The sequence below is a fragment of the Falco cherrug genome, chromosome 5, assembly GCF_023634085.1.
Source record: "Falco cherrug isolate bFalChe1 chromosome 5, bFalChe1.pri, whole genome shotgun sequence".
Lineage (NCBI taxonomy): Eukaryota > Metazoa > Chordata > Aves > Falconiformes > Falconidae > Falco > Falco cherrug.
The window spans coordinates 27,557,136-27,569,551 of NC_073701.1; the positions used below are offsets into that span (position 1 = coordinate 27,557,136).

At 40.7% G+C, this 12,416-nt stretch overlaps 1 protein-coding gene across 9 annotated transcripts in view; it reads left to right on the top strand.

Annotated features, from left to right (window-relative positions):
* Positions 1–9,879, top strand: part of CHRM2 (cholinergic receptor muscarinic 2) — a 107,359-nt gene extending 97,480 nt beyond the window's left edge. For 7 of the 9 annotated variants that reach the window (XM_055711433.1, XM_027804586.2, XM_027804588.2 and 4 more), the window contains 2 exons: positions 1,101–2,536; positions 3,434–9,879. In XM_055711433.1, coding sequence (XP_055567408.1) covers positions 1,140–2,536; positions 3,434–3,479 — 1,443 coding nt within the window. In that variant the 5' untranslated portion in view covers positions 1,101–1,139 and the 3' untranslated portion in view covers positions 3,480–9,879. Of the gene's footprint in view, positions 1–1,100; positions 2,910–3,433 lie in introns of those variants that run through there. The other 2 variants (XM_027804590.2, XM_027804591.2) reach the window with 2 other exon arrangements.
* The last annotated feature ends 2,537 nt before the right edge of the window (positions 9,880–12,416 follow it).

Consider the following 12,416-nt stretch of genomic DNA (forward strand, 5'->3'; position numbering starts at 1 on the left):
CAAAAGGATAGTACATATCCTGAAGGCAAAAGCATGTGCGTTTTTCTTGGTCTTCTATCAAATGCATATTGCCAGTAGTTTAATTACTATTTATTGAGTACTGCCAGCAGGCTATACGGGTTACAAAAAGAATTGCTGTATATAAACTGAACTGATTTTTATCTGTTTTTTTCTCTATCATTACCCTGCTATCCATTTCAGACTTTTTCTCGTAGCTTTATATGATAAAGATTAAAAATATTGTAATTTGAAAGAAATGAGAAAAGTACAAGCAAGCAAGCATCAAGAGATAACTTTATAACATTGAAAAACCCAAACAAACAACAACCCCTTTTCCAGTTACAAATAGTCAAATCACACTGAAATGGAAAAATATAAATAAAAATTGTACACATCTAACCAGATTGTCAGATGCTCAACTGAGGTATGTTTACTAACTCTATTGACTTCAACAGATCTACATTTTTTTTGTTTATTTGCAGACTAATAACTTTAGTTTGATGCAGTGCCAAAATCTTTTCAAGTGTTGACAATAAAAGTAACAGCAGTGTAAGAAAATCAGAGGGACACATGACACAAACTTGTTCCCTAAACCTCATAGAAACATACCCAGATGGAACATGAAGGAAAGATGGAAACATAAGACACCTTCATGTGATCTGGCTCCTGGTAAACCACATCTTCACCTCAGGTTAGAAGAATGGCATACCCTCAGGACTAGACTTAGGAATAGGGCTTGAAATGAGCAAAGTGAACTATTTTATTGGTAGGAAAGAAATCCAAATGCAGATCCAGTTCCAAATTGTTAAGGTCAATATTAATTTTATAACAGGATAAAGAGAAAAATGCATCTGAGAACTTAAAAATCTAGATGTGGATTCATATGTCTTTGTCACGTATTTAGAGGTATCTTACTGGTATGTTACTCCTAAAGCAATATTATATGTTGTAAGGTGTTTTCATCAGCCAAAGCCGACTGGTCCTTCTGAATACATCTTCTACCTTTAAACTCTTTCCAAGTAGAATTTTTGGGATCCATTTCCTAAAAGCAAAGTGACTAATTTAATGGTGATACCTGTTTTGGTTTCTTTCCTCTGCAGGCTTAAGTGATAACTGGGTATCTTGTTAGCAGAGCAGAAATGAATAACTCAACATATATAAACTCTTCCACTGAAAATGTGATGGCTTTGGAGAGCCCCTATAAAACTGTTGAGGTGGTCTTCATCGTCCTGGTAGCAGGGTCTCTTAGTCTAGTCACCATAATTGGCAACATCCTGGTCATGGTGTCGATCAAAGTCAACAGGCACCTGCAGACTGTCAACAACTATTTCCTGTTCAGCTTGGCTTGCGCTGACTTGATCATCGGCATCTTTTCCATGAACCTGTACACCCTCTACACTGTGATAGGCTACTGGCCCTTGGGGCCTGTGGTGTGTGACCTCTGGCTGGCTCTTGACTATGTGGTCAGCAATGCCTCTGTAATGAACCTCCTCATTATCAGCTTTGACAGATACTTCTGTGTCACCAAACCTCTGACATATCCTGTAAAGCGGACCACTAAGATGGCAGGCATGATGATTGCAGCTGCATGGGTGCTGTCCTTCATTCTGTGGGCCCCTGCAATTCTCTTCTGGCAGTTCATTGTGGGAGGAAGGACTGTCCCAGATGGAGATTGCTACATCCAGTTTTTTTCTAATGCTGCTGTCACTTTTGGTACTGCCATTGCAGCTTTCTATTTGCCTGTTATCATCATGACTGTCCTTTACTGGCAAATCTCTCGAGCCAGTAAGAGTCGGATAAAGAAAGGGAAAAAGGAAGCTGCCCAAAACCAAGATACAGTTTCCCCCAGCCTTGTCCAAGGTAAAATAGTGAAACCAAACAATAACAACCTCCCAACCAGTGGGGATGGGTTGGAGCACAGCAAAATTCAGAATGGAAAAACCACTGGAGAGACTGTGACGGAGAACTGTGTTCAAGGGGAGGAGAAGGAGAGCTCCAATGACTCCACCTCTGTCAGTGTGGTTGCTTCCAACATGAAAGAGGATGAAGCTGCCAAAGATGCCAGCCAGGCTTCCGCATCCCAAGACCATCTCAAAGCAGAGAACTCCAAGCTGACGTGCATCAGGATAGTCACCAAGTCCCAAAAGAGTGACTGCTGTGCACCCACCAACACTACCGTGGAGATTGTAGGCACCAACGGGGAGGAGAAGCAGAATAGTGTAGCACGGAAAATCGTCAAGATGACAAAGCAGCCAGCCAAAAAGAAACCACCTCCTTCTAGAGAGAAAAAAGTGACAAGGACTATTTTGGCTATCCTCCTGGCCTTCATCATCACCTGGACCCCATACAACGTGATGGTGCTCATCAACAGCTTCTGCACATCCTGCATCCCCGGCACTGTGTGGACCATAGGTTATTGGCTTTGCTATATCAACAGCACCATCAACCCTGCTTGCTATGCCCTCTGCAATGCTACTTTCAAGAAGACGTTTAAGCACCTTCTTATGTGTCATTACAAGAATATAGGAGCTACAAGGTAAAAATAATAATAAAAATAATAATGAAAAGGGTGAAGAAGTTCCAAATTAATTTAAAAAAAAAATGCCATAGCACTTTATGCTCTTCTATGGAATGTGCAATCCAGGATGCTAGTGGAAATATTGACGTGGGGCATCAGCTCCACCCCTGAGAACTACATTTAAAAACATTTTTTTAATTATTGAAATTAATCTTGAGGACGTGGGGATGCTTGAGGAAGTATTCAAGTATGTGGACTGGAAGCACAGTTCCTTGCTTTCTGAGAGTATTCTGCAGAAAGGCTTTAGAGTGTAAAAAGTTTTGGTCATTCTGTGTAAAATACTTGGGGGGGGGGGTTTGTTTTTTTTTTCGCTCTCCCCCCCCCCCCCCCCCCCCCCCGTGTCTGTTTAATATGTCTTCATCTAGGAGGAAAAAAAAAAGGAATTTTAACAATGACTGTGTGGAAGAGGCATAGGAGTTTGGAGGATTATTACATAATCCAAATGAATCATAGTAGAAGGTTTCTGTTGTCTAAAGCTTTTTTGTCACTCTTATGTAAGAATGTTAATGTTAGGTAAATCATGGTGAAAGTTATTTTATGTTGTTTATAACACTACCATTTCTAAAACTGCATCAGTTCCAAAATTTATGTTCAACTTGTAACCGTTGCCTAATACTTGTATCATTCAAAGTCTGCCTCTAGCCCCCTTCTAGGGGCTTTTGTTCCATGATTCTTTCATCATGTCAAGGTAAAAGTGAAAAAAGACCGTCTTTTCCAGACTGCTACATCCCAAGACTATTTCAGCATTCATGTAAACCAAAGCTTTTGAGACAATTTTGTTCACTTTGTTTGTTGTATAACATCTACCTGTGGATTTGTCATTTACCTCCATCAGCCTTTCCTTCCTTTTTGTAGCTTTCTTGTCCAGGGCACAAAGACTGAATATCAAAGGAAGTTGTAAATTCGAAGAAAGGTCTCATCCAGTCAGCCACTACAGTGGCCAAACAGAGGGCCTCAGGTGAAGAATAAGAACAAGGTTATTACTAGGAAAATGGAGGGAAGCTAAATCCTTTTAAAATCTGATGTACAAATGAAGAGGTTTGCTGAGGCTCCACAGAATGAATAGTTAATATTGGATGACTGTGCTCTTGAGCAGTCAAAAGATGATTCACATTTATTGAGGAAATGAACAAGACGGACTGACATGCCCACATGGATCAAGCTCTGCCTAAGTCCTCAGTGTGAAACCAGTGTCCTTCCTGGGTGTATCCTGGACAAGATGTTTACTTTGTGGAAAAGATATTGGCTATATTGCCTTTTGTACCAGCTGGGAGCAATATTTTGACTGTAAGCCAAGGGATAACACTAATAAAAAGGCAGAGAGGAAAACAGTGAATTCACAAAACCAGATACTGAAATAGTCTGGATGGGAGGCTGGCAGGGGTCAAGTTCAAATATTACCTGCTACTCCAACCAGTTCAAATTCAGATTCTCTCTGCCTGGTAACGAATTTACTATTTCAATATTTGATATTTACTGTAGCACTGAGCGGACAGAAGAAAGTGTATCAGATGACTGAAAATAGCAATTGTCTGCGAGTTATGCATATTCTAGTTACCTCCTTCTTAGTAACTCTAACTTCCAGGCACTAGGGAAGGTAGACCTACAGGTTTTATTACCCAAAAAAGTAGCTTGCTGCATAGACAGTGTCCTAAGAGACTGTCTTCTGGATTGAAAGCCACCTACCAAGTAGGACACCAAATCATTCTGTTATTTCATGCTACCACTTTAGAGTCTTCCAAAATGCACTGCAAAATAGCAGCCTTCAAGATTACAGGGAAATTAATCTTGCAGACTTAACTTTTACATTTGATGAGCTTATTGAAACACAGTGTCAAAGCACTTTGGCAATATGACAATTTTCATGTTTCGAAGTACAAATTCCTAGCAGAAGGTGAAAATGAGGAGGATTAAACTGCAGTAAATTAAGGCCACATTAATCTCAGGATTAATGTGTCTTAATATGCATTCATTGATTTTAGACCCCTAGTGATTTCATTCTAATATATCTAAGTGTCTCCATACAGCCAAGGGTCTAATTTTGCAATCCTTACTCACCTTGAGTCATATCTACTATACTATTTTCATCTTCCTGCTTGTAAGGAAGAATAATTCAATGATAAGGCTTGCAAAATTGAGTGCTGCTTGTCTTTTAAAACTACATTCACCAGGCTTATCTTGACAGGTCAGAGGAAAGATTTACATGATCATTTCTACTTCATTCATCCTTCTACAGTGTTAAAAAATTCAGATAAAAACCAAAGATAAAATGAAATCTGTTCATCTGTTAATTTCATTTTCTTTAGAAAAGTTTCATAAAAGGAACACACCTGCTTCTTTCTTTCAGCAAGTGCTATGGGTATCAATAGTACAGGTACTCAAATTGGGAAATAATGGTTTGTATATTCTTATCTAATCTTTTAGGTCCAGTTTTCCAACAGGTGTGCAAAGCCTTTATTCTGACCTTTGAAACTGTCACTTGTTTATAAGTTATGAAACCTTCTAACAGCTAGGGACACTTCTACAAGTTAAAAAGTGCAAATTAGAGATTACAATTATACGTTTTCAACACTCAAAATAGCATGCAAAAAAAAAAAAATTTGGGGCCAATATTATGAAACAAACAAAAAAAACCCCAAACCTTGAGTTTGAAGCTTTCAAGCACTTTTCTCTAGCACCATTCCCCACTTTTGATCCTAAAGGATAGCATGCTTTGGTTTGTGTTATAGTACATTTAAAAGGCTCGCAGGACACACAATTGTGAGTTTCCACCTTGTACCAGTTCAATAAAAAAATATTCCCATGGTACATCCACATTCACAGCCAACTACACAATGTAAAAGTAGATGACATAATGCACCTACACATGTATGCACAGGCATGCAAACACACACCCCAAAGTGATTTATATACATGGAAAATATTCACATAACTCTCAAGATATTGCATGGGGTTTTGTCTGTGTTGCACTCGTTGGGAACTGGTGGGAGGTGCAGAGCCAACAGTTACTCATGACACTGTCTACCCCTTCCACAAGGCAGAGAGGAGGCAGAGCCTGCCCTGAGATACTGGGAACCTCGTGGGTCTTCAGCTGATTGTGGCTTATTAAAAAAAAAAAAAAAAAGGGGGGGGGGGAATAATCTTTCCAAGATGCAAAATAGTTTGTTCTTTTGAACATCTTTTGAGCTCTCATGTCTTTCCTTTGTGTCCCAAACCACGTTCACCAGGTTTCACTTCCCTTCTGAGTGATAGTTCTGCAAGATCTAGATGTCGGTCTTGAAGAGCAGCGCTCCCTGGGTACCTCCTCCAGCTTCCCCAGCTGTCACCTGCGCCCCGTCGCCCACAAGGCCCCAGGTGCTGCTGGTGCTGCCACATCTTCACCTTGGGCTTGGCCGGAGGATCCCAGCGGCATGTCCACACCATGTGCTGTGCTGGCCACTTTTGTTTCACACAGAAATTGAGCAAACTGTGCAGGTGATGCATGAGAAAAATAACAGAAAACAATAACAAAAAACTGCAGCTAGCACTTCTTGCCCTTTCCTTTTCTTCCTCTTAATTATTTCCAGAAACAAGCTAAAACGGAAAAGGCCCACCCAATCTTTGGCAGCAACCCTGCTGCAGCAGGATCTGTCATGTCGGCAGCTCATGGGGAGTGACTGGTACTGTCACGGGCTGGTCCTACCTTCACTCTCCAGGGAGAGAACAACAGCCTGAAGATAAGTCCATCCAGCTGGCACCTTTTCTGAGCCTGAAAGGCATCTGTGGTTTAAAAAATAAAAAGAGAGGGAGGAAAAGAGAAAGAAAGAGAAAACCTGAAGTAACGTTGAGGAATCTGTTTTCCAGCGAGGGCTAAACCTAACAAAAATTTTTGTCAGACTTCTTTCTGTTTGGGGTTTTCATTTGATTTACTAGGATTCATGAGGATCTGTTCAGAGATAGCAAAGTGTTTGAACATTGCCTGATGAAAAATCATCCAAAGGCAACAAACACTTCTATATAGGTCAGATTACTTTTCTTTCTTTCTTACCTCACAAACGCTCATGGGGATAGAAGTAATCAAATAGACCCCAGGGATCAGTTGTTTGACATCTACAAAGCACGAAGGGACAAAAGCAAGTGTTAAATCTATCACACCTCTGTTTTATATTTTTCTGGTGGAGGAAAAAGTATTTACAGAGGAGGCATCTTTAGTGAGCGTGGCCATGGTGAGAACAGCCCACACATCGGTGAGAAAACCTTCAGGGTGGCCCAGCTGCTCCTGGCCATCCCGGCCGGGCCAGGAGCACAAGGGAATGGGCATTTTTTTTTGTTTGTGTTCTTATCTCCTGATGGATTTGAATGTGTCCATGTGTCTGCTTTGCAGTGGGGCTTCCTAGTAAACTCACTGCCCCCTTCTCCAGTTTTGACTGATTTTGATCCCAGTTCTTCATTCCTATGGATGCAACAGCTGCCCCAGTGCTGCCTGGGGATACAGGTCCTGGTTTCGCCTGTGGTGCTGAGGTGGCACACTTTGAATTTTTCACTTCCACTGACACCACTTCCCCTTGCCACTTCTGTTGCCAAAAAATGGTCCTGGCCTTGCAGTATAAATGGGTAAAACATCTTCACAGCCATCATGCTGCAAAGCTGATGTGATGCAGCTGGGGCAGGCAGGAAGAGTGCTGCTGATTTTTGTTTTCCCTTCCTCCCCTTACAATAATTCCTAAAAATCTTTAATTTTTTTGAGAAATCAGGATGCTTCTTGTGAGAAGCTAAAGTCTTAGGAAAGAAACAGCAAGAAAACAAACTTTCTTTCTCTGTGTGGGGAGTGTTTGCTGACAGGTAGTGGGTTTGGACTCTAATGCTTTTGATATTTTTAAAGATCACTTCCTAGATGGCTCTGTGCTCTCAACTGACAGCAGTGCAAGTGGTAAAAGTTGAGAAGCAAAAAGTAGGTGTTTTACATCCCTGGCTCTACAGATGTTTTATATAACATGTCCAGAGACATTTGCTAGGGTGCGATTTCAATACAGTATTGCTTTTATTTCTCTTGTATATCATGAAAAGCTCTAGACTTTAAAGATATTTTTTTTTTAAATTTATAGAAAATCTTTCTCTGAAGGAAGCTGAGATGGTCCTTAATTTGCTGTGGCTCCTTTTTTCATTTCTTTGCCCGTCTTTCCTCTTTTGTCATAGTCTTGACAAAAAGCTTTCCTCCTCCCTCACTTTAACAAGTATGTTGCCTGCATTTCAGCTACAGGTGTGCAATTTCTCTTGCCTTTCAGGCACTGAACACTGGCATTCAGATTCCTAAACCCCACCAAAATATTGCCTTCTCTAGCACGCGGATCCCCCTCCACTGAAGCCCGCACTACTGTATGGAGTGAGAAGTTCCATAAATCCTTTCTGCATGGGTTTTAAATTGGAAGTAAGAAACCCACCAACCCTTGTGTGAAACAAAGACAAGTCAATTCTCTTCTTCCCCAGTTTTGTCACCTCCATATTAGAAAGAACAGTGGATAGCAGCAAAGAGTGAATGTTCTTGTACTGGAATATCATGCAGCAACCTGCACAGATTAATTTCATGCCCTGTGCAATGGTAAAGCAGCCCTCCCTTACCCTGTATACCCTTCCATTCCTGTGCTTACTAGCAGAGTGTTCACTGAGAAACCAAGCCTAAGAATGTAATTATAGCAAGGCTGAGTTGGACATGAATCATTTACCACAACCAGTGCAATTATTTCTCCAGTATTTTTACTTCACGCCTTTTTCTATGGCCTGTTATGCTACATTATGGAACTTGTGGGTTACACGAGCATATCAGTCCTTCCAGGCCTCCTATTTTAGGATACTGGGTAGACTTGTTGTACACGATTCATTCTGGTATTAACCAAATAAAGGGAAACAAATTCTGGTGTCTTTTTGCCTTCCAAAGCTCTGCATAACCTGAAAAGTGCCATTAGGTAACTACTCTTTTTCATTTTTTATAGTGACTTTTTTTTATTATTCTTGCCAAGAAGCACACAGAAACTGTTTTCTTTGAGATGCCCCAAAGTGCTCTGAGTCTCTGGGAGAAGCAGCTGTGGGTGGTATGGGAGGCAGCATGATCACAGTCTGTGTTACAGCGGCCTTTGGAAGGAAGGATTTTGCTGGGTATTTAACATTTGGACTGACTCACCTGACAGCACTGAAGAAAGCACAGCACAAGCTTGGTGTGCCCCAGCTTGCAAGGGGACAGATGGGTCACGGCTGGATTGCTTTTCTGTTCCCCCCAGCTCCTGAAGGCTGGGAGAAGGGAGGGAAGTTTTCTGCCCCCTCCAGCAGCTCTGTCTCTGCACCTGTACCCCAAAGACAGACCTTCTCTGAAGCACATCATGGTAGTAGTGATAGTAATAATAATAATAAAAACACTAGTGAGAGTGCCATGGTTGCCAGTAAACACACCTTATATCTTATCCCTTAATTCTGGTGCCACTTTGCAGAGGTGGTTGGTAAGTTAGAGAGTAGCAGTTTGTAAATACCTTTAGATAGTGTGTTTTAACATGACCAACACCATATCTTGACTGTGTAAAAAATACATTGTGTGTAATAATATCCAGATAAGGTTATAATGTAAATATAGCTACAATGAATGTCCAATTACTCTTCAAGCTCTACGTATGAGGAAAAACCTCATGTCTTCTTGAGACTTTTTTTTTTTAACTTAAGGGTATGGAAAACCTGTTACTCATTTGTATAAATAAACCAACTGCATTCTTTTCTTCAAAAGAAAATACTCTGCAAGAGAGAAGGGAATGCATTATATGTATGTGATATCCAAATTCATATGGTAAAAGTGGGAACTGAGGATCTTACAAGTCGGGGACTGGTCAAATTCTTGATGCCGTACATTTGATCTCATATAAATAAGATAAGCACAAGTTTATGGTTAGCTGAGTAAAGCTGACCCACTTGATTATATACATTATAGATATATATTTATATATGCTGTATCGATGTATACACATTATACACAACATTCATACAGTGAAAGCAAGGTCTGACAAAGTCATATTAACTGGGAATTTGGATGTAGTGTTGTGCTCCATTTGGAAGAAAAACATCTGTGTTATTCAGCAACATTCAAATATATTATGCAGGATGAAGGAAGGTGTTTCACCAAAACAACTCATGAAGGACTGAGGCAATGAGGGTTTGAAATATCCAGAAGACAATTAAAATTACATGCAATATATGTGTATGTACTTCTGCTGAGTTGTATTCCTAGTTAAAGCATTGCATTAAACAGCAAATTATAATAATAAAAATGTTTTTGTATGTGGTATCTGTTCATTTTTTCTTTTTACTGAATGAGCTACCGTGTGAAATGTAAAACTGGGTTAATAAGTGGAGAAAAATAGTTTCCCTGCAGTAGCGACAGGGCTGTGAGACTGACTGTAGTACTCCAGAGAAGAAATCTTTCTCTTTCCTGGCTTTCTTGGCAAGTGTGAAGTTCAAGAGAGATCTGGAGTACCACTTTACTCATCTTTGTCTTGTCCACGTCTCCCTTCCTCACTTCACCTCTTCCAGTGACTCTGCTTCCTTTAGAAGATTTCACCTTTAGCTGCAAGGTCCCTTCAGCAATCTGATAAGGGCCTTCCAATAAGACATTCCTCCATATATTTCTGTCATCCAAGTGTTAATGGGAATAGGTAAGACTCTTGTAGCCATGCTGTTTTATCAAAGCAAAATGCATTTTTAGTTAATTATCAGGGGAGATGACACCACTAACAATCAAGTGTATTTTGAGCTACCTAGAAAGCATTTGGGAGTAGGAATAAAGAACAGAGGTTGCATACCTTCAACACCTCATGGTCTCAGGATACTGTCTCACCCCCACTTCAGGAGTAGACAGGGCTCAGATGCAGCAGAGGAAGCAAGTAGCAGTGACTGGGGAACCATTCCTGCCCAGGTAAACTGGGCATTCAGTGCACAGCCAGTCTAGCAATTCGACAAGTGGGTCTCTCCATATAGCGGGTGCATCAGCTCTGTCAGGATCAGGATACTTCATCCCAGCCACCCCAGAATGGAAAGAAGTAATTTTAATAAGATGGTCTATACTAACTTCTTCTAAATTTTTCCTTTCATAATATCTGAGGCTTTTCAGTGTTTCCACCTTTTCAGGACTTTACACCTGTCCTTACCCTCCCTGTTTAGGGCTTCCCACTATTGACATTTGCTTCAGATCAAGCTCATCTTCAGCCATCTCATCCCCTTCCTTGTCCATAATCCTTCCACAATGAAAGTCAGAAAAGTCAGGGTTTAATCTGACTTTCTCAAAACAGTCAGATAAATGTGCTGTAATATGTCCCCTTGCTCACCTTGTATTTAAGTCCCTTGCACTCTGCAGAGCATATGCTCTACTGATAGACTGCAAGGTGGGAAAATGCTATTACATCTCTTTTTCAGGTAGATCCTGATTGTCAAGACACTTGTCAAGATCACAATAGAGACATGAATAGGTACCTGAACTCTGTTTTCCCCAGCCACAGTTTACTTATTTCTGATTTATCTCTTCCCTTCAAAGAAGAGATTACCACTTTCAGACCCCACTATGCTAACCATCACATCACAGACCATAGATGGAACTCAAATTGCCAGTATACTGCTACAGTCCAAGTAATTCTTTCTCTCACACACTACACCATCCTATAATGGCCAACATATGGCTTCAGGGGGGCCTTGAGATGCCGATGGTGAGAGTTTTAATAGACAGAAAAGGCTTCTGCAAATACCATGATTAACTTCCAAATGGGTGGAGTTGCCAATCCCATTTGAAACACAGCACGGCAGGCCAAAAACTTAACCCCTGGTCAATATATTTTGTAAAGCAGAGTCCAAAAAAATCCATTTTTCCAGCATGCACTTTATTTGTATGTGTATTTAAGGTCACTTAACATTACAGAAAGCCTACAACTAAGGGTACCTGTAAATTCAGAGCACTGACACTAAACATTTTTTGTCTTCCCAGAGGAGGTTTAGGCACATTTCACTGACTACACACATCTTTTGAAAACTTTGTTGCCGGAGTTGATCATAAACAGGGGAAAAGGGATGCAAATTGTGCCAAACTACTCATCTCCCTGCTTAAGCCATTTGCTCAGACTCAGTTTCACCACTGGGCTGTGAACAAGGATACCTTTTTCTTTAAAGGAGTAAAAACCACAGTCGAGGGCAATAAAAATTGCCACCTCAATTTCCACATACAGTGATACTTACAGCTAATGTAACATCTAATAATATTCATCCTCTCCCCTCTAAAGAGATGTCTTTAGAGAATGTCCCCCAGACCAGAAGGGTCTTTATTAAGAACCTCCCTCTGAGGGCTTTTATTAGCAGAAAAAATTGTAAAGTGTAGCTACCTACTTTTCCCGGAGTTCTGGAAATACCCTGAAAAAAATCAATAGAGAAATGCTGCTATTTTGTAAAAATCCATTAACTCTGTTTCTGGCCTTTTGCCAACCATTGTATGCACCGTCTAGACATGGGAACCTACTTGGCAGGACTAGGAAATTGACTTTGCCACCTTCTTCTCAATGGAGCTTGCCAACTTCATTTGTACCGACACACAGAACCAGGGAGAATAATAAAATTGGCAAGAACAATACCAAAGAAATGGAGAGACAAAACCACCCCTTTCCTTCTTCCCTCAATCATTGCTCTGTCTTCATCCCTCTCTCCCTTGCTCCTTCCTCCCTCCCCCTGTCCCTGAAGTGTCCTGGCAAGCCTCTCCAGGTTTCACTCTCTCATTAACAGCTTGCTAAAAGTGCTAAATAAATCACTAAAAGCAAAGCCTTTGGCTGAAAACTGTGAAGCGGTG